Here is a 20,675-nt window from a genome sequence, read left to right as displayed (position 1 = left end):
AGCAAGTTACAAAGGTATCTTTTTATTTGGGGTTTGCCGACGTTTTTTGTGGGCACCCTGAGAAACAACATGAAGGATTATTATTAATGCATGGGACAATTCTGTCTGCCTAAACAAAACCTGATTCTCAAACCTGTTTCTCAGGAGTTCTTCCCCCGCCTAATTTTCTTTTCTATACTGCTTTTTTAAAAATCCTTAAAGATGTGGACCTTCCTGGGAATAGCCAGCCTCACGTACCTTTACAAGAAATCCAACACAGTGTTATCTTACGCTCACAAAGATCTCGTGATGGCGGCAGCTCTGTTCCTGGCCGTCGGGCTGCTGCTGGCGTATGTCAGGTATTTCCACAGCCACACACTCAGAGTCTCTCAGGTGTTGCATTTCCCTCTGAGACTGCTGTCCTGTGTGCCTCTTATCAACCATGTAGTCCCTCAAACTTCAACACAGAGCAGCGAGAAAGCAGAAAACAACTTAAAAAAGGTAAGAAAACTTATGTGGATATTAGCCTTATCATGTCAACAAAGGAAGACAAAGACAGCTTTCCATTTCACTGAAGTCATTTGTTATACTTATTTGTATTTATCACTGAGCAATATATTGTATCCTATGTGTTGTTGTTGTTATATGAAGCATTACTGAACTAAAGTCTAAAGGGTTTATGTATTTTTGTATATCCAAATACTGTAACTGAAATTATAGAGACATAGCTAGTTACATGCAATTTTAAACACAATATTACTCACGTTTTCCATCTTATGCTACTTTATACTTCTACTCCACTGAACCTCAGAGGCAAATGTTATACTTTTTACTCTAATTTATTTAGTTAACACTCATATTTACTAGATACTTTATACTGTACATATAACACATGATATGCTTATATCCTATGACACATTGCTTTTGTAATAATAAACCCAGTATTTCACAATGTATTTCTGTTTAGCTCCCTTATGACAAAACACAAGATGAAATGCTTTTACATGTATTTGTTGGTAGAAAAAACCGAATAACATAATGTTCTGTAGTAATATAAACTGAAAGTATTTTTATTACATTATTTGTACATTTAGGATTTTAAGACCATAGTATTTCTACTTTTACTTTAATAAAGGATCTGAGTACTTGATTCATTTCTGGTTATTTTAAGAAGTATACACAATGTAGCATGTCCCACTGTTTGCCTTACAGTCCAGTTCAGTTTGGACTTTACTCAGTGTGTAATAAATCCCCTCCATTGTTTCCAGAGCCGCAGAACAAGGAGAAGAGTAGAAGCAGAAGCGTCCTCTGCGTCACAGAGTGCCTCAGAGAGTGGCTCCTCAGGGGCCCCGGAGCCAGATGTGGTGATAGTCGGTGCCGGGGTCCTGGGCTCAGCTATGGCAGCCGTCTTAGCCAAGGACGGACGGAGGGTGACGGTGGTGGAGAGGGACCTGAAGGAGCCGGACAGGATAGTGGGGGAGCTGCTGCAGCCCGGAGGATTGAGGGCCCTCAGAGAGCTGGGCCTCGAGGGTCAGTGGACTGTCAATCACCTGCAAATACACTCTGATGTACAAATGAGCAGGAACCCCTTTGAATAATTACTTTAGTTCCTAGGTAAAAGGCCCTAAAAACACGTTCACTAGCTTTCACTTACTAGAACTACATGCACTATCAGTTATACTATTTAAAGTTTATTTCACATGAGAGGTTTCTGTGTTTTGAGTTTTATATGTGCTCTTCTCACTGGTGTGAAGTGGGCCTGGCTCAGCTGGAAAAGGTGAGGTCACATATTTCTGTGAACCAATCAGAGTGAGGCATGTCTGAATCAGAATGTGGTGACGGTGAGTGTGTTTGGTTATGGTGCCACTGCTGCCAGACACATTTCCCCCACAGTCTGGATAAAGCAGATCAGATGAACACTTTTACTCTGATTGCTGTGTTCAGTCCTAAATATGAAATGTTGTCGTGAAATAGTTACAATTTAAAACGAAGTATTAGTGGTTACTAATTCTCACCTGCTTCTATTTAGAGTATCTACATGCAGCGTACATTTCATACTTTGTGATCAGTACAGTTTTATGAGCATATAGGTATGTAATAGACAGTTTCGATTTTACTTAATCAAAAGTGCCTTTCTGATATTTCAGAAAAATAAAGAGTTCCTCAAAACCTCACATTCAAAACACATTTCTGGAACTAGGCTGATATTTGTAATCAAATGGTTTGAATATTTAATGTTAACTGTAAACCAATAAAAGTGTCTAAGGACTAAATTATACTCTACTGTTATTTAAAAAAGACTTTAACACTATGATAATATCCCCTTTTTACTGTATTTATTCGTTATTGTTTCTGTTATAGTCATGCAATATACCTCTAAAAAGACCCACCCTCAATCATAGCATAACATATTATTTTCAATTATCCCATTTACCTGTTGGTACAGACTTTTAGATTAAATGATATTAGACATCTCAAACTGTCTAAATGCACCAAATGTGTCGGATGGATTTATTTCAAAACGTGTGAGTTGAATTGAAATATAACATATAGTGTTTCCATTTGATGGAATGGTGCAGCCATGCTGATTGAGACATGTTCCCTCGATTACAGACATGCAAAAGGCCCCCACCACCTCTCTCATGTTTCATTTTGAGTCTCTTCTTGGTGCGTGTCTCTGTTAGTGACATTTCACAGGTAAAGGTCAGGGGCCCCGTGACATTTTTGGCCCCTGGATCTGTGCCTGTTCAGTTTGGCCCATTCAGTAAACCATCATGTATTCACTGAATCACACACTGCATGTAACACTGACTTGTTGTGTGTGTTTCCCCCAGGCTCGGTGGAGGGTCTGGACGCCCACCAGATCAACGGCTATGTGATCCACGACATGGAGAGCAGCACAGAGGTGGAGATCCCCTACCCCCAGGGGAAGGACAGCATCCACTGTGGACGAGCCTTCCATCATGGCCGCTTCATCATGGGCCTGAGGAGGAGCGCCATGGCCCAGCCAAAGTGAGTAGGGTCTTAAAACTTTTACACAGGCTGTTAGTAGGATATTGTTTCTGACAGCAGTGAGTTGGAAGAAACAGACGTATAATTCATTGTTCACATGCAGCAATTTTTTCAGTTTTATAAAGTGAAGCTACATAATAAGTTCAACAAACTCAGGATCAACTGATCTGCTTTTTCTAGAGCTTTCAACCTCACTTTTGATCATCCTCTTAACTCTGGAGGAATTTAATATGTGGACTGTGAGTTTAGATTTTTTTATTTCTGTCAAATTGTTTTGACTTTAGGTCAACATTTAAATCTTTAAGAAAAAAAGTCAAGTGTCTACATGACAAGTTCATCCGTGGGGTATTTCTATCCCTTACCTTTGGGTTAGGTTAGTGTTAGGGTTAGGGTTAGGGGTTAGGGGTTAGGGTTAGGGTTCCTTTTTATACATTTTCCAGATGAATGAGTTATTCTATGAATGGACAAAATTGACCTAATAACACTCAGTCCTAATGAGATGTAATTTTAGGAATTTTAATCTCATGTATTTTAATATAATTATTTCAGATGTATTTTTATATAAAGGTCTATTCATGCAAATATCAGTGCTTGCTTTAGCTCTTGCTGTACAATCACAATGGACTATTTTGTCCATAAATATGCATTTTTTTCGTTCCAGTAGCATTTCTCCCCATGTTACCCATGCCTTAACGTCTCTAACTGCCCTATTGCGCCCCCCAGTGTGACAATGTTAGAAGGCACCGTGACCACTCTGCTGGAAGAGGACGGCTGTGTAACTGGAGTCCAGTTCAGAGATAAAGAAACCGGAGACATCAAGGTGAGAAGAGGAGACTTTACAATCACCCCCCCCCCCCCCCCCCCCCCCCCAGTGGAAAGAAATACTGTATGGTTTACAGAGTGTGTGTGATGACAGTGTGATTATGTGTCCTGTAGGAGATCCACGCAGGACTGACTGTGGTGGCCGATGGCTGCTTCTCCAAATTCAGAAAGAGTCTGGTCGCTGCGAAAGCTCAAACCTCCTCTCACTTTGTGGGATGTCTTATGAAGGTGAGACCAGCCAGAGATGCTGCAACCTGAAATGTCCTTCATTTTGTTGTTGTTTTTCAATATATTCAGTTATTTTATTACAAATGTATTCATCAATTCATTGAGAAAGTAAAGTGCAGATGAATCGATAATGATAATAAAATGTGCAAACCATATTGTTCTGATTTGACTATAAATACTTAATAGCATTTGAAAGATACATTCCATTTAAAGGGGCCCTATTCTGCTATTTTTCAGGTTCTTATTGGTATTTATTGTCTCTCCTGTGACATGTTTACACGCTTTAACGTTTCAAAAAGCTCTTTATTGTTCTCATACTGCCTGTGCTGCAGCACCTCTTTTCACCCTCTGTCTGAAACCAGAGCCCAGTCTGCTCTGATTGGTTAGCTGGCCGGCTCTGTTGTGATTGGTCAACCAATTAGAGATGTCCCGCCCCCTAGCCTTTCACTACAATGTGTTGGAGCTCTAGAGTAGACATTAGAAGCCCAAGTGCTACTTTGTGATGTCATTAGGTTATGCAAGTAAACAAAGGAGTCCAATGAAGGCGTTTCAGGCAGGGAGTGTGTGGGAGAGAAACTCCCTCTGGAGGGAACACAGGGATTTTAGCCTTTGCAGACCATTTACATGCACACAATCCTAAAGAAAACACTACAGGAAAGGGAAAACCCCGAAAGCCTTATATGGCCTCTTTAAAATGTAATATAATAAAATCTGTGCAGATCTTACAAATTAATTTCTACTAATTTAAAGAGCCCCATCTCAAATGAAATGAAATGTCTCTTAGCTCTTGATTAAAACGTTATGTTGAAATGTTTTTTTCTCCTCAGGACTGTCCCCAGTTTAAAGCCCACCATGCTGAGCTGGTGCTGGCCAACCCGAGCCCGGTGCTGGTCTACCAGATCTCCTCCTCAGACACCAGGGTGCTGGTGGACATCAGGGGGGAGATGCCCCGCAACCTCTCAGAGTACATGGCTGAGAACATATACCCTCAGCTGCCAGGTAAAACACAAAAGGCCTCGGAGGTTTTATTCCTGTGTAATCATTTCGAATGAAAAACGACCTTTGTCCTGAGTAAGAACCCCTGTAACGTGATGAATGATTTGGAATAATGCCAGACATGGTGGTGGGTAGGAATATATCCAGCCTCTGTATGTGCTGTTGGAAGCTACACTTTGACATTCATAGTGTGCTCCTGCTATTCAGCTGAAATATCAAAGCCTCCATATCAAAGCATCTGGTAACCTTGACAGAGGTCCAGCTGAAATGGTGGAGTCAGGCTCACTGAAACATAAAAAACGAAGGAAAAAGGCTTTTTGTGCATGTGCCCAGCGTGCATGTCTGGGTTTTAATCCACGGAGCCAGCTGAGTGATGGACGCCTGCTCTCTCTCTCTCCCTCAGAGCACTTAAAGGAGCCTTTCATGGTGGCACTACAGAACGACCGCCTCAGGTCCATGCCTGCCAGCTTCCTGCCTCCCTCTCCTGTCAACAAGCCAGGTACTGAACAGCTATTCACTGCCATGTTGTTAGATATGGCTGAAAGAGGAATCTATTGAACTGTTTCAGCTTGGGAACATTATGAGGAAACTCAGGGAAAGTAGTGCATGGCTTTGGTCATAACTGTCTGATGAAACAGATACAGATTCCTGGTTGTCCACTCATCTGCAATGACCCTGTAAATGCATGCTCTTTCAAAGTTCTTTGAGCTCTTATCAGTACTTTGTTTTGATATCTTTTGTACTTTACCTGATACTTTAGAAATACTTGTATTAACTGGAATATTACTTCTTTCTTCAAGTTAGATGAGAAGATCAATTCAATTCTCATATCTGTACTGCAAATATGAAGCTATAAGTAGCAGCTAGTTAGCTTAGCTTTAAGAATGGGAAGAACCAACCTGCCTCTATCTTAAGGAATTTTAATTTAATCCTACAAAAAGAGCAAGATAACAATTTATAACATTAACATTTTATAATAATATTAAAAAAGTAGAAAGGTGATTAATACTGCACCTATAACGTTTTTGATATACACTTTACAGCCTACATTAGCTTGTAGCGCACATGAGACATGTCGGACTGTTCCTTTCAATTAGACTGTTAATATGTGCAAAAGGGGAGTTTTAACATCAGTGGTCTTTATTGGTGTAATGAGAGATGACACATTGAAACACTCTCAAAAGGTTTGAACTGTCAGAACATCTTAAATATAGCCACACAGAGACATGCTCCTGTTCACTGTGTTTGGCACTAATTGGAAGAGTTTTTAATTACAATATGCTGAAGGGAGTAAAAAGACAACAATGACAAACAGCAGTCTTTGGTTTGCAGGCGTTCTTCTCCTGGGCGACGCTTACAACATGAGGCACCCTCTGACGGGGGGGGGGATGAGCGTTGCTCTTAACGACGTTCGCATCTGGAGGAGTCTGCTCGGCAACATCCCAGATCTGTATGACGACAAGGCAATGCTGCAGGTGAACACAGAGACCAGTCCTGATCATTATCATGCCAAACACTCACTGTTCCCTAATGTACCATCTATGCCATCATAAAAACCAAGGGCTTGTGTAGCTGTGTGACAGCCAGCTATATTTAGAGGCTCACTGCATCACTTTGCCCTGTGCTGTTATTCCCTGTGGTGTAGGGGAGCGACTGCAGACCACTGTGCATTATTACACTGCTTTCTTTTCTTTCCTCAATAGGCAAAAAAAACATTCCACTGGGAACGCAAGTCATCACATTCTTTCGTGGTGAATGTGTTGGCCCAGGCCCTGTATGAGCTGTTTGCAGCCACAAACGGTGAGTCTCTGCCTGCCTCCGCATCTAACTGCACACTGAAACAAAATGACAGGGGATCAGAAATGATTATTCTTGAAGTGGATAGGTACAAAGGCATAATATGCAATACATTCAAATAATATTTATTTCCATTTTGATTCTCATTGTGTCCGTGTTCCTCTTTTGTGTAACACAGAATCTCTTCATGAGCTGAGAAGAGCCTGCTTCCACTACTTCAAGCTTGGTGGAGAGTGCATTAACGGGCCTATCGGATTCCTTTCTGTGTAAGCATTGAGAAATGTCTTCCACAATAACTGGATGGACAGAATGTCTCTTAATATGGTGGGATGGAAAGCCTTGGGGAAGTGAATTGAAAAAAGCTTTTTGCTTTGCTTGATTGCTGAGAGTTAGATGAGAAGATTGACCACTAATGTCTGTAGTCAAAATATAAAACCAGGGAAAACTAGCTTAGAAGCATTACCAATGCAAACAACAGTTGCTTGACAATGGCCAAATTCCACCTATCAGCACATTAGCAGTAAAAGCTAACTATTTGTGCTAAGCTACGTAGTTTGCAGCAGATACATTTATCCTTCTCTCTCGGGCAAGTGTATTTCCCAAACTGTCCTTTTAAATTCATGAAAAGTACAAGATACTTAATGACATCGTGATTTTTTTTAACAGGTTGACACCTAAACCCATGAACCTTCTTGGACACTTCTTCGCCGTGGCGATGTACGCAATCTACTTCAACTTCAAGACAGAGCCGTGGAGCACCAAACCTCGAGCTATATTCAAGAGCGGAGCCATCCTGTACCGAGCCTGCACCGTCATGTTTCCTCTCATCTACTCTGAACTCAAGTACCTGGTGTACTGAGCAGCTGTGCGTCCTCACACAGACACCACACTCTGAGTGTTTCTCAATCGCGAGTAAAGCTGCTTCAGAGCCACTATTTCAAGCATACTACGTCATCGAGTGCCGCCGAAGTACTGTTCCAATCTCCAGCATACTTGGAAATCTACCGAGCCCGGCGTACTCCGTTTGGAGAAATATCGAGGCTGCACATGAGTAGACTCCGCGGTCTTAAAATCCCCACAATGCTTTGCGCACGGACCAATTTCCCCAAATCTGTGGCGGAAGATGTAAGGCAGGGCCTATCATATGACGCACACCTGCACACTTGCTCGCCTGTTCCACTCTTCGTTTTCCGAATGCCAGGAAGTATTCTTGACTCGCTTCTGAAGCAAGATGCTCGGCAGACATGTGCTACCAAGCAAGCGTACTCGCGATTGAGAAACACCCTCAGGGTGTTTCTCAATCGCGAGTAAAGCTGCTGCAGAGCCACTATTTCAAGCATACTACGTCATCGAGTGCCGCCGAAATACTGTTCCAATCTCCAGCATACTTGGAAATCTACCGAGCCCGGCGTACTCCGTTTGGAGAAATATCGAGGCTGCACATGAGTAGACTCTGCGGTCTTAAAATCCCCACAATGCTTTGCGCACGGACCAATTTCCAAAATCTGTGGCGGAAGATGTAAGGCGGGGCCTATCATATGACGCACACCTGCACACTTGCTCGCCTGTTCCACTCTTTGTTTTCCAAATGCCAGGAAGTATTCTTGACTCGCTTCTGAAGCAAGATGCTCGGCAGACATGTTCTACCAAGCAAGCGTACTCGCGATTGAGAAACACCCTCAGTCTTCACAGAGATGGCTGACAAAAGGGACTTTCTAACTGTGCTTCTACAATATGCCCTTGCCTTACTGCAGATTTCATCTCCTCAATGTCCTACTTCAATTTGGACATATTGTTCAACATTGCCTCAGTGTAGTCCTGTTTGTGCCCACCCACAGTTTGCCCTATATGCTGAAAATGACAGTACAGTGTGTTATCTCACAGCCTGAATTACACTGAATATTTAACACTGGGATTATTCTACAACAGAACCACTATGTTAAACATGGCATCTGAATTGCATATTGATTTTGCGATAGAGCCAGTTTTCCTGCTGAGCTAATTAGGGCTGCACTATACATGTGAATCCTTGTGTAATGATGATCATTTATAACACAAATACATCATTAATAATCAGAAGCACTTATTATAAAACACGCTTTCTGAATTATCTTTTTATAGTTAATTCAAAAATCCAGTACATTTTAAGCCCTGTTTTGTTGATGAAAATATCTGTTATATATTTGTTCAAATCACACATTCTTACTGTGATAATCACTTCCTGCCTTCCTGATGCTGTTGCTCTTTATATAAGGGACTTTTTGTAACTCATTTTGATTCCCAAACTATGAAATGTGCTGACAGTGCAGCTGACGAAACCATAATCCCAGAACTCAAAGAATGATCCCGGCACTATTTTAGTCTCGCTGGATGTCAGTGAAGAGCTGACGCAGCATGCCTGCGGGGAAGTTTGAATTTGACGAGGACCTGGAATGGAAGTCGCTCACATCAGGACCGAGTCAGCGGATGATGCCCAGGAGACGTTCCTCCTGGGCGGACAGACTCCTTCAACACCTGCTCTGTGTGTTTACCTGTGCCTGTGTTGGGCTTGATGGGCTGTTAAATAAAACATGATAGACAACACTCACTTTTTTACTTTTTTATAACAGAACACTTCTTTGGATAATTTGTGTGATTTCACAGTTATTTGAGTTGATGCATTCATTATGATTTGATACTAGTTTGTAATTTAAATTCAGTTCACTACACTAAACGTCCACCAGATGGCGCTCAGTCACAGCTGAAGGATTTCTGTCAGCATGACGGTCCTGCTGATATCAGTTGGACTGCTGAACTGTTGAGATTGCAAGAGTTTCAGAAATAGTTTAGTACTAAACTCATGGTGCAGCTCTTTATTTCTGTGTTTGTTTCATTAAAGCACAATGGAAACACTGCTGCTGAAACATCTTCAGTGTAGTATTTAACCAGTGATCGAGTAAAGGATACATACATCTTACAAAAGTAGAACGCCTGTGACTTCAGCTGCATTAGACTTCATAAAGACCTCTTATACCCCTTTCACACCAACGGTGTTTCAGGGCCGGTTCGGTGCTGGTGCTTGAAAAGCACCGGGTTTTCCTGTTCACACCGCAGCGGAGCAGCGTCATAGCTCCGGAATCCGGTTCGTTTCGAGCACCAAAAAGTTGTCCGTCTAGAAGCAAGAACCGCATACGTCACGCTTACGTCGGAGGGGGGCGAGATTAACCTGAGCTAACAGTTAAGGCGAGTACGGCAAATAAAAGTTGTAACAAGCAGTAGTGCTGAGCAAAGTGACTAGAACGCAACCACACACTTGTTAAAAAAAACACGCTTTATAAAGTCAGGCAACACTAACCAGGCTTCGTGTGATTCTGTTTATTTGTACCTTACTTTGACCATCCGTTCGCTGTTATTGATCATTGTGGAGAGCAGGCAGACGTTTTGTTTGTTATTATAGCAGCTATCGGATGGAATCAATACATGGGCTGCACAGGTTGTCATGTCCGACTATCACAAGTAGAATCATAATGAAAAATACGTCGGTAAAAAGTGCCTGTAGAAAACTGCTTAGCAAGTAGTCAGTTTAGCTTCGGTTGCTATGCTAACATCACCCATGTTATACCAGAGAAACTTTCATAACAGCGTTGTGATGCCAAACAGCGTCAATTCAGACTGACACCAAACAGCGTCAATTCAGACTGACACACATTCACTTAAGGGGAACTGGGGATATGTATCAGCTGCTTGTGTGACAGTCAGACAGTGAATACTTTAGAGCCGTGTGAGCTAACCCGGAGCTAACGGGAGAATACACTCGTGGAAGAGCAGCCGGCCAGCACTGCAGCGGTCGGTAAATGCCGCTGAAACACATTAATAAACAATGAACCACGGCACTCTGGAGAAAAGTATAAGGTTGGAGAAGTCGTTATTTAATTTAATCTGGCTTCGTATGATTAAAAGCAACGCAGTCCCCGGCCCGTTGTTATTGTGAGGTGAGCTCCGGCGTTGGGGAGAAACTCAGCGACGTAAACTGTGACGTCATGACGCAGCAGCGGCAGCACCAGTCGGGCTCTGAGCGGTGTGAAAAGAGCCGGCGCTAAACCGAAGAACCGGTTCTGAACCAGAAAAGCTCTAGCACGGAGCTTGAACCGGAGTTGCGTTGGTGTGAAAGGGGCATTATGCAACCTGTAGTTTTACCAGAGATTAATATACTTAGCCCCTCTATAGAAGAGGTGTTTATACTTACGAAGACGTGGTGAACCATGTTCATGAGTTTGCACGGTTTTATTCTTCAGTAGAATCTGATTATCGTTAGATACACTTAAAGGTGGGGTATGTAATTTATTTCAGAAACACTTTTTGTTATATTCCATGGAATGCTCTTAACATCCCGATAGCAATGAATATATGAAATGCTTTGACAATAAATGCATAAAAAAATGTAATCTGTGGAAGCCGTAGTAGGTGTAAAAAGCACGACCAATCATTTTAGCCGCCCGGCTAAAATAACTGGATGGCCTACCTGCCTGTCAGCCTTCCATCTGTGCACAAACTTATCTCGTGCCCTCATTGGTCATGTGCGCGTTCGTGTGTGTTGGAGGAGGGGCTCTGTAAGGAAGTGGCAGATTTTTTCCGGTTGTGTATTTTCAAATTCTAGCGCACTCGAGCTGGTTTCTCCAAAATGACATACCCCACCTTTAACGACCGCAGCAAGGCTCTGTACGTTTCCTGTTATTTAACTGGAGTACATATAGTGGTGTGGTCTTCTGGGTTCAAGAGAGAACTGGCCAAAGGTACAGGTTTTTATCTCTGACTGCTGAATGTACACTTTAAACCAGGATCAGTGATTGATAAAGCTGACAGCTGAAACAGATCATTTTACACACACATGTTGTAGGATGTATGTAAAATACAAACGTTTAATAGATTTGGATTTAAAAACTGCAGCATGAAAGTAAAACATAACCATAACATATTTTAATAAATGTTTGGCTAGTCAATGTCTGTCTCTCACATTACATCTCACAACCCATTAGTTTTCTTCTTAAACATGAACCGTTTCACTGAGTGTCATCTTGCTTACATTCAAAGCACCTGAGCAGTTTAGTAATGAAAAAGATGTGTAAGCAGTGTATCGGGTGAGAGTGAAATAAAATCCAACCTACAGAGTAGCAGCGGGAAACTCCTACCAATTCTGAGCAGCTTTACTTTTACATAGCAAATATATTGATGTTTTTTTATTTGTTTTGGGGATTGTGTACAAATGTGTTTCCAATGAACACTTAAGAATGTGAATACAAAAGAGCACACAACTATCCTTCGAGGAGTTAAGAAGTGTAAAAAAAGCAGATATATTAAACTAAAAAAAGAAACATCACAGATTCAGTCGTATCCCAGGTTACAACAATTAATTCAGCTTTATTGTTATTTATACATCACTGATACATTGTAATCTGGTGAAATAATCGGAATAATTATCCATTTTATTCTTTGTGACTCCACAAGGACACAAATACTGGTGTGGAAGACCAGGAAGGGGGGAGAAGGCTCCTCGGCGGAGGGATACGTCCTGTACACACCCCCCCTCACCCTGCCTGCATACCTACCTCCACCCACCGACCTGACAGCCAACAGCAGAGAACCAACCTTCCACCCCCCCTTCCTGCCTCAGAGTAATCCTCCTCATTAGACACACAGAGCGTTAGGGCATACCCTTATTGATATTGGTAGCAGCAAGCTTCTACTAACAGTTAACATCTTAATGATCTAAACAAAAAAAGTACTGTACAGCTACTGCTAAGAGAATATAGGAACCTGGCCTGACGCTTTACACCTGATTAAAGTGCTAGAAGCAACCCACCAATCCACACTTTATTATATATATATATATATTTATATAGCATTATGTATTTATATATATATATATATAAATATATATATATATATATATAGGAACAAAACTACTATTTGAACATTAATTTACAGGGTAATATACATAATATTGTAACAGCTGAAATATCAGCACAAGTAGATCACTGTCACACTTAACAGCAAAATATATATGATTATATAAATCCCTATATAATCATATATACCAATATATAATTGTCATATATGCATGTAAAACAGTTAACCACGTCGCAGGCTTTTCAAATGACACCCCCCCCCCCCCCCGGAAAAGCGATCGTGTATCAAGACGTCAAATCTCTACAGGTTTCTCTCGTGAAAGAGCGACGGGCCGCGGCTAAAGTGCCGTGCCTCCCCCCCCCCACCCCGCGGGTACTTGAGGTCACAGGACAGTTATTTTGCATATTCCACAAATCTATTGCAATACGTTACCGTCTACGAACAGTACAGCCGTTAGCTGGACTCACACGTACACCCACTGAACAGAACAGCACAACGAGGGGTGATCTGAGTATAGCTATGTGCTTCAGATGGTGTGCGATGACAGTGAACGACAGGAGGACTACAATACACAATACTCTATAGTTGAGCCTCAGAAGACAACCCAAAACTGTACTGGAAAAAAGACTAACACCCCCCCTTACACAGCAAATCCTCTCTGAGCTAAGTGTCATCATATCCTGCTGCTGATGAGTTTTAATTTTTTATTTAAATGCGACACTACCATCACCAGGAGTAATGGAATGTGTTCAGCTTCTGTCTGCCTACCTGGGTCTCTGTCCGTGGAGACAGCACAGTGAGTAACATCCTACTGACAAAAGTTCTAGGGGTGGGGGGGGGGGGTCAGGGGGCTCCTTGAGGTTCTGTGACGGACACACGATCTGGAGTAGGGCGGTCCTTTTCCCGGTCCAAACGCCAACACCTTCAGGTGGAGAGGAGTTCTAATGCTCCTAAAGGCTCTCTCCTCTCCCTCACTCACACACTCCCCCTACTCTGCAAAGACGCCGCACAAGGCTGTAACAAGATACACACAAAGGTCATTTTTCACAAAGAAAAAGAAGCTCCGTAATAACTGCAGTAGTAACGCACAACAAGCATCTGGCAGCTGGCCTCCTGCGGAGCCCGGTGATGTGCAGTCAGGTTGGGGGCCATTGTTCTAAAGGAGGAGGGGCTCCTCGCTTTGCCCTGTTGCAGGACTTGTTTTTTTTCTCCCTGTGGTGCACTGTTATTCAAAAGCCCAGATCTCTATGTCCTGAACATAGAAATCCTCCTTCTTCGACAGCATGGGGTTCCCAAATGTTTTACAGGAGTGGCTCCTGCCGTGGTACAGGTCTCCGTCCAGCCACAGGCCGAACTCGCCGCTGGGGAGAGAGACAGGGCTTAGCTGGAGGTCATCATCCAGGAGGCTACAGTCTTTAAGGCATATTTCATGACAAATACACACTTTTATGCAATGAAAATCATTTTTATACACACTAAGAGGGAGGTGAGAAAAATAATAATCTGGTGATTTATTATAAGTGTGATCTAAATAGTGTTTTCTCCTGTGTTAAGCAGATGAAAAAACTGATTTTGCCACTTAACATTTATCCATGTGTTTGTTGTTGCAATACTCGTTACGGCCACAATAGGCTGAAGTGCACCATTACCATGGTCTAAATACTAAAAGCACTCATTTTTGTATTTGAGTCAAGTTCCTCCCATGCACTCTAAACACAGTGACAGCATGTTAGCAGGTTACACCACATCAGCTCCAGTCTCACCTGTTTCCAGACAAAAAGATAGGAAAAAAGGAAGCTGGTATTTCTTTCCAGCAGTTCTTAAATGATGTGTTATTCTCAATGATCTACCTCTTCAATATCATTATTTCATTCGGGGGAATAACTTTGAACTATATTGTATTATTAGATTCTATTAAAAACAGATTTAGTTCAGACTGAATGATGTGTCTGTAATATTGGACTCACCTTCCTCCACCAAAAGATAAAGAGTCCATATCTCCTTTCATGAAGAACATGTTGTCTCCTGTCCATTTGAACACCTGTCACACACAATAGAGCAACATTAGGAGACATTTCATGACATGTTTACAGCATCTGATCATGTCTGTCCACCCCGATGAGAGCAGAACACATCGATGTTTACCTCTAAGGCATGGTCTAGTATTAACATCTTGCCTTGCATTATACTTTATACTATAATGCAAGGCATGACATAAGATGGTTCATATATTAATACATACCTTTCCTTATTTTAATATCCTATGTCATTTTGGCCTACAATTCAGTGTTTAGTGTCTGTAAACATCTGATCCAAATTAGGTGACATTCTGATCATTATTTGCAGAGATACATTCGATAATGCAGACACTGTCCTTTTAAGAGAAGTCTACATTTTCTATCTTTTTGGTTATGGGGAAGATCCAGACAATCATTTCATTGTCATAGATGACGGGATTAAAGCCCCTTAATGTAAACCTGTTATGCAAATATAGCAGTTTTTTTAATTCCTCCACCCTGAAAGCATTCCAGTGTAAATGCTGTCAGAGCATAACCAAGAATGCAAGTTACAAAACGCTACATGCCTCTGAAATTGGAAGCTTTAAAGAACCATACTTTCAAATGTATAAAGATATACAGACACATATTTATCACCGCGTGGGTTGGGAGTAGAAGAAGAGCTTATTCACCGTGTAACCTTGAGTCTATCCTGGCATAGTATTGCACACACTATACATGTTATCTGGGTTAAGTCTGCAATAAGTATTAACTCTTTGCCGAAAACAGTCTTTTCAAACTTGTTTCCAGTTCCACACAACATTATTGTGTTGGAAGTATCCAAGTGTTTTTGGCCCGTTACACAAAAAACAATATTTTGAATGCGATACAAGTACATTTTTGTTACGGATAAGGCAGATTACACAATGTTCACATTTACAGTTTGCATGGTAAACCTCTTAGCATATTGTTTATCCACACAAAGAGCAGATACAAAGTGACACTACACCGTGGTAATGTTTGTAACCACATGATGATCACCTCAAATATTCACTCTCTTTTAGCAAATGTTCTTACCTGCGGGAAAGTGCCATCATAAAGGACACTGTACATTTTTGAATTCCTACAGAAAGTGAAGGTAGTGTACCTCAAACTCTGGATTGAAGGTGAAGAGGAAGGTCTCCCCGGTGCCATAGAAGCCATCGCTGACTTTAAAGGGCTCAGACGCCAACGCACCAAACACCTGGAGGAACAAATCACAAAGAATGCAATAACACAACAATGAACAACTGAAGGGCCTGTGTCCATCTTTTGAAATTGTTTCCAATGAGGAGAGAGCATATTTCATCGCCTCGAGAAGAAGCACTGCATCCTGCATTTTTTTTTTTTTAGCGCTACAATGTTTTTGAGTAGCTGCTCTAAGTGTTTCGACTTGACAATATCAACTTTCTTTCATAAGGAAACTACCAGAATAAAGACCAAAAAGGTCATTTGTTGGATTAGATTGGCCGGGCCAACCCTGGATGATGCTGCCGGTGAGTGTTGTGATTTTTTTTAGCCATAACGTCCTCGCTCTAGCGCCAACTGTCTGAGAGGTGAAGCTCATCCATTCAAAGCGTGAGAGCAAGCATCCTCCAGTTTGTGTTTATGGTGGAAAAACAAATGTACTTAGTTACTTCCCCCCTCTGCTTGGGAGGAGGCACCGCCCAGCTCCCTTCTGCGGGAACACGACGCTCTGTGTACACTGGGCCTAACTCAGCTCCTACATTTCCCTGTGTTCCCCTGCTGGGTTGTATCTGCAGCTCACCTGGCCGTCGCTGTCCTTAATCACCATGAGCACGGGGGTGTCCTGGCCCTGCATGGCTCTGTACAGAGACTTGATGCTCATGCCATGCTTTGATGTGCCAAAGGCCAGCGTCCATGGGTACCCAATGGTCCGTGGTGGGAGATTCCTGGCGAGCTGTGTAGGGAGGGGGGGGGGGTATAATAAAGATAAAGGAAGCAGAGAAAAGAGAGAAAGGAAATGAAACACGGAAAGGCCACAGCCACCAATGCTCAATTACATCTGCAGTGACCTTTTAACACCGTGTGGCGTTTAGAGAAGAGTAACAGGGCTCCGAACACAGCGCGTCTCAGGAGAGAGGCCAGCTCTCCCTGCTGCTGCCTGACTGAAGGATTAACAGGGCTGCGCTGCACGGGGAGATAAAGCGGAGCAAGGCGCTGGAGGGGGGGTGCACTGTATGCTTCATTTTAATGGACAGATAAAACAGACACGCACTAAAACATGGAAAAAAAGTGACAACTCTCTCTGTTTCCCTCTGTATGGATCCTTTAAACGTTCTGTGCGCTCTACAATAATTCCTCAGTCCTTTGCTCTTTTCTTGTTTGTTCAGCACTTCCTCCCGTGGTGGAGCGGTCTATAAGCAGCAGGCTGGAGACGGAACCCTGAGGAGAAGAGCCTCACCTTCGGTCTGCTGTGATTCGACCTCTGCTCTGAGCCACGTCCTCAGGGAGATTAAAGGAAGACGCACACTGGCAATCTATTGGTCAATATGCCGATAGGGACTCATCTGGGTGTGTCTGTGTGTGCACTAACCTGCAATGCCTGCGGGGCGTACACCACACCTCAACCAACATAAAGGTTAGCGCCTGAGAGACAAGTCTGTTAATGTGTTTCTCACGCCTTCACCCTGAGAATAAGTGAGACTTTATGAAGTGTCTTCTTCTCTGATATAATACTTATAAGGGACAGTTCACCCCCAATGTATCTAAATTGTTTTGTTGTGAGTAGTGTTGGAGATATGAGCTGTGAAGATCGCTGCATTTTCTCCCATATAATGGAACAAGATGGCACTCGCTGGTTTTAACACTAGAACCGCCAACGGGTACATTTTACCCGCAGCTGTTTTTTGATTGTATGTAACTTTTTTTCAATAAAATATTCAAGTCCCCCAGTCCGTGACTTTTCCTGAAAGTGTGTTATGTAGCACCCTCTGTTGTTAAAAATTGTCAATATGAAGTCAGATTGAAAAAATCGCCAAAAAATGTGCCATTTATACCTATATAACCGCCAGCGGGTCATATTTACCTCATAGAACATGCAGCGTAAACATGACGTGTTGCTATAGCAACGCCTTTTGCCTACTGCGGTTCCTTATAGAGAGAGAGATAGATTGAGAGAGAGAAAGAGAGATAGATAGATAGACAGATAGATAGTGTAACATCTTGGAGAATACAAGATCTTGGATGACTGAGCTCACGTTGAGGACGTAATGCATGTGTGCAGGTTACGTGCCAGTTGAATAAAGGTGGACACTCGGAATGAGAGAAGTAGGCCCAATCCCAAACCACTCCCTCGACCCTACCCCTCCGTGAACTCCGTCTGTAGCCACACTCGCAGCTGAATGAAGTTCCCTCCATTAAGGGTTAAGGGTATAAATACAGCGCACCGCATTGGGACGGCCTCCCCTCTCTCCGGCACAAACAGGAAATGCCGCAACTGTATGTAACAATGGTTTCAAATCAGCTTCTCTTAGACCAAAAATGTAAATTAAGAACTCAAATAAAACTCCAAACATCTTTCATTGTGTTACTTTTTCTGTAAAGCTCTTTTAGTTTTAAATCTGATTTTTATAAGCTTCTTAGTTTTTGCAACAATCTGTAAATATACACAACTTTATAATAAAATGCACACATTTACCTTTTTCTAGACTAAACACAGGTATATGATCCTAAGTTAAAAAAATATGACCAAGTGTTTAAATCAGCACTGGTAGCGATATTTTATACTTCATGCTATCTGCACAAACGATATCATATGAAAAGCTGAGAGTCCACAGATTCTATTAGTATAAGTTTCATCCCTGTGCGATCAAAACTCACTGTTCTACATGATAAATAAAAGAAAATTGTACCTTGAAAATCAATAGCGGGTACATTTGACCCGTTGGCGGTTTTAGGTATCCAGCGACCTCTGGCGGTTCTAGTGTTAATAACTGAACAGCATGTCCCTGTCTAGAAATCCTGACAGAGTTTTTCAAGATCATGAGCAGATAAATTAACCAGAAAGGTCCTAGCTAGATAAAAGGTCTCTTCTTCTAGAGAGTCCTGTTTAAGTTTCAATTGGGAACTATTTTCTTTCTACAGTATCACGCCGTAGAAAGAAGCGGGCATTTACTGATTTATAAAAGGCTTTCCTGAGCTCACTTGAGTAAGCTAGCATTATTGCTCGGATGTCTCCATGTTTACATTATTGTTCACAAGCTCAAGCCTCTCGTCCATGAGCAGGTGCATGCTTCCTTCTGCGTGGTAATACCATCAAAATAAGATAGTTCCTACATGAAACAAGGACTAAGAATGATCTTTAGTAACTGGGTCATGATTTCTAAAAGGAGACATTGCTGTTGAGTTTAACAAATGTATTATTTGCAGCTGTGAGCACCACAAGTGAGTGCCAAGAGAAATTTTGAACATTCAACAACTCGCAGTAAAAATCGGATTCATAAATATCAGAAGATAAATAATTTTTGGTTTGTGGGCAAACTTTCTCTTCAATCATACACACTTTGCACCGTCTCACTTTGCCACCACCCATAGCTTAATGGCTTCTGAGCCTGGTGTAAGAGTGAGTGGTTTTGTCCATAAATAATAGACTTTTTTGCTGTTTGTACTCCTTCCATCTAAAAACGGTTGGGTAGGCTCGTGTATAATGGTTACTTCAGCTGTGAATACATTTGTTTCCAGACTACACAGTAGGCAAATAATCCTAAAAAGGGAGCTGAAGGAAAGGAGGGCTACATTTTCTTACAAATTTGAAAGTGAAATGACGATCAAATCCTCTGCGTTTGCATACAACCGCATGACCCACAGATCATATGATAGTAGTATATAGGTTCATACTGAAAATGCCAATCTAAAAAGGGGCCGAATAATTCACATTTAATGCACCAGAGTGAAAATGGATTACATTTGGATGAATGTGGTTACATTATTGATATGTTATACATCAGCGGTGGGTACCTTCTCTATCTGGTCGGCCTCCAGGAGATCGCTGGCTTCTCTGAGGTTGGGTTTGAACGTTTCTGGCTCCAGCTCCGACTTGATGGATGTGCCCTGCTTGCAGTTCACCTCCTCCTTGGTGGTGATCTACAAGAACAAATGAATGTTAGGTAGGTATATACACTGAAAAGGGGAGTTTCACTTCAGCTTCCATAAAGCATCTTTACCGGTTGGGTTCAATTATAGCTATTTGTCATAAACCTACAACTTTGGATTGCTTATATTGGGCTGTAACCTGCAACAGTATAAGGCCCAGATAAACTGAGTCAGTGGATTCTGAAGTGATACATGATAAACTCCACTTGAAGAAAATGTGTAACTTAACAGGCTATAATGACATAAAGAATATAGCCTAACCTGAGCAACAATAGTCCTATTTTAAATCTAACAGTGTTCACGCAAAAATATAAATGCAGCGTTTGCTGGCACTGATAATCCAAACAACTTGATGATGACAGCTGAATATCTTCCTGCCACTTTCCAATGCCAGACAACTAGGATTGGTTGGGCCAAACTAGAATACTGAAACCGTGTCTGAGAGAGGAGAATACAAAGTGAATAGGAAATGAACCCAATGAATAATTTGTAATCCGCAGCTTGACATTTTCTCTGACCAACAGACTGTTTGGGTTATTTATCTTTCTTGATAACAGAGGCTGATTGTAGAGCGCTGTGGTGGCTGGGATGCTCTCATGTTTCGGCCCTCATTCAAACATGCCTACCTGCATTGTTCTCAGGAAACATCATTCAGCCTAAGGGAGGCTTACTTCCACCCTGTCCCCAACACACTATCTCTTTGTCCATCAATACTCTAAAAACTCATCTTATTTCAACAACTAAGACAATATTCTAATAAAGGGTAAAAAGGGGAAATAACCACAGCTATTTCTGTGTATTTAA

The 20,675-nt window shown here is 41.9% G+C and overlaps 2 protein-coding genes across 6 annotated transcripts in view; one reads left to right on the top strand and one right to left on the bottom strand.

The window, feature by feature from the left end:
- Positions 1–16: 16 nt before the first annotated feature.
- Positions 17–7,837, top strand: sqlea (squalene epoxidase a). The gene is made up of 11 exons (XM_034127206.1): positions 17–480; positions 1,248–1,509; positions 2,814–2,991; positions 3,715–3,811; positions 3,928–4,041; positions 4,869–5,040; positions 5,441–5,536; positions 6,370–6,512; positions 6,741–6,837; positions 7,013–7,100; positions 7,501–7,837. Exons 1-11 carry the CDS (start codon positions 202–204, stop codon positions 7,691–7,693), a joined length of 1,719 nt encoding a protein of 572 aa, XP_033983097.1. The 5' UTR covers positions 17–201; the 3' UTR covers positions 7,694–7,837.
- A 4,374-nt stretch (positions 7,838–12,211) lies between these two features.
- Positions 12,212–20,675, bottom strand: part of oxr1a (oxidation resistance 1a) — a 192,402-nt gene continuing 183,938 nt past the window's right edge. For 4 of the 5 annotated variants that reach the window (XM_034127427.1, XM_034127426.1, XM_034127428.1 and 1 more), the window contains 5 exons: positions 19,737–19,862; positions 16,525–16,677; positions 15,865–15,960; positions 14,688–14,761; positions 13,802–14,081 (listed from right to left, as the gene is read on the bottom strand). In XM_034127427.1, coding sequence (XP_033983318.1) covers positions 13,946–14,081; positions 14,688–14,761; positions 15,865–15,960; positions 16,525–16,677; positions 19,737–19,862 — 585 coding nt within the window. In that variant the 3' untranslated portion in view covers positions 13,802–13,945. Of the gene's footprint in view, positions 14,082–14,687; positions 14,762–15,864; positions 15,961–16,524; positions 16,678–19,736; positions 19,863–20,675 lie in introns of all 5 variants that reach the window. The other variant, XM_034127425.1, reaches the window with a different exon arrangement.

This window comes from Trematomus bernacchii, unplaced genomic scaffold (assembly GCF_902827165.1).
Source record: "Trematomus bernacchii unplaced genomic scaffold, fTreBer1.1, whole genome shotgun sequence".
In the NCBI taxonomy this organism is placed as follows: Eukaryota; Metazoa; Chordata; class Actinopteri; order Perciformes; family Nototheniidae; genus Trematomus; species Trematomus bernacchii.
This window is presented reverse-complemented; position numbering and strand designations above follow the sequence as displayed.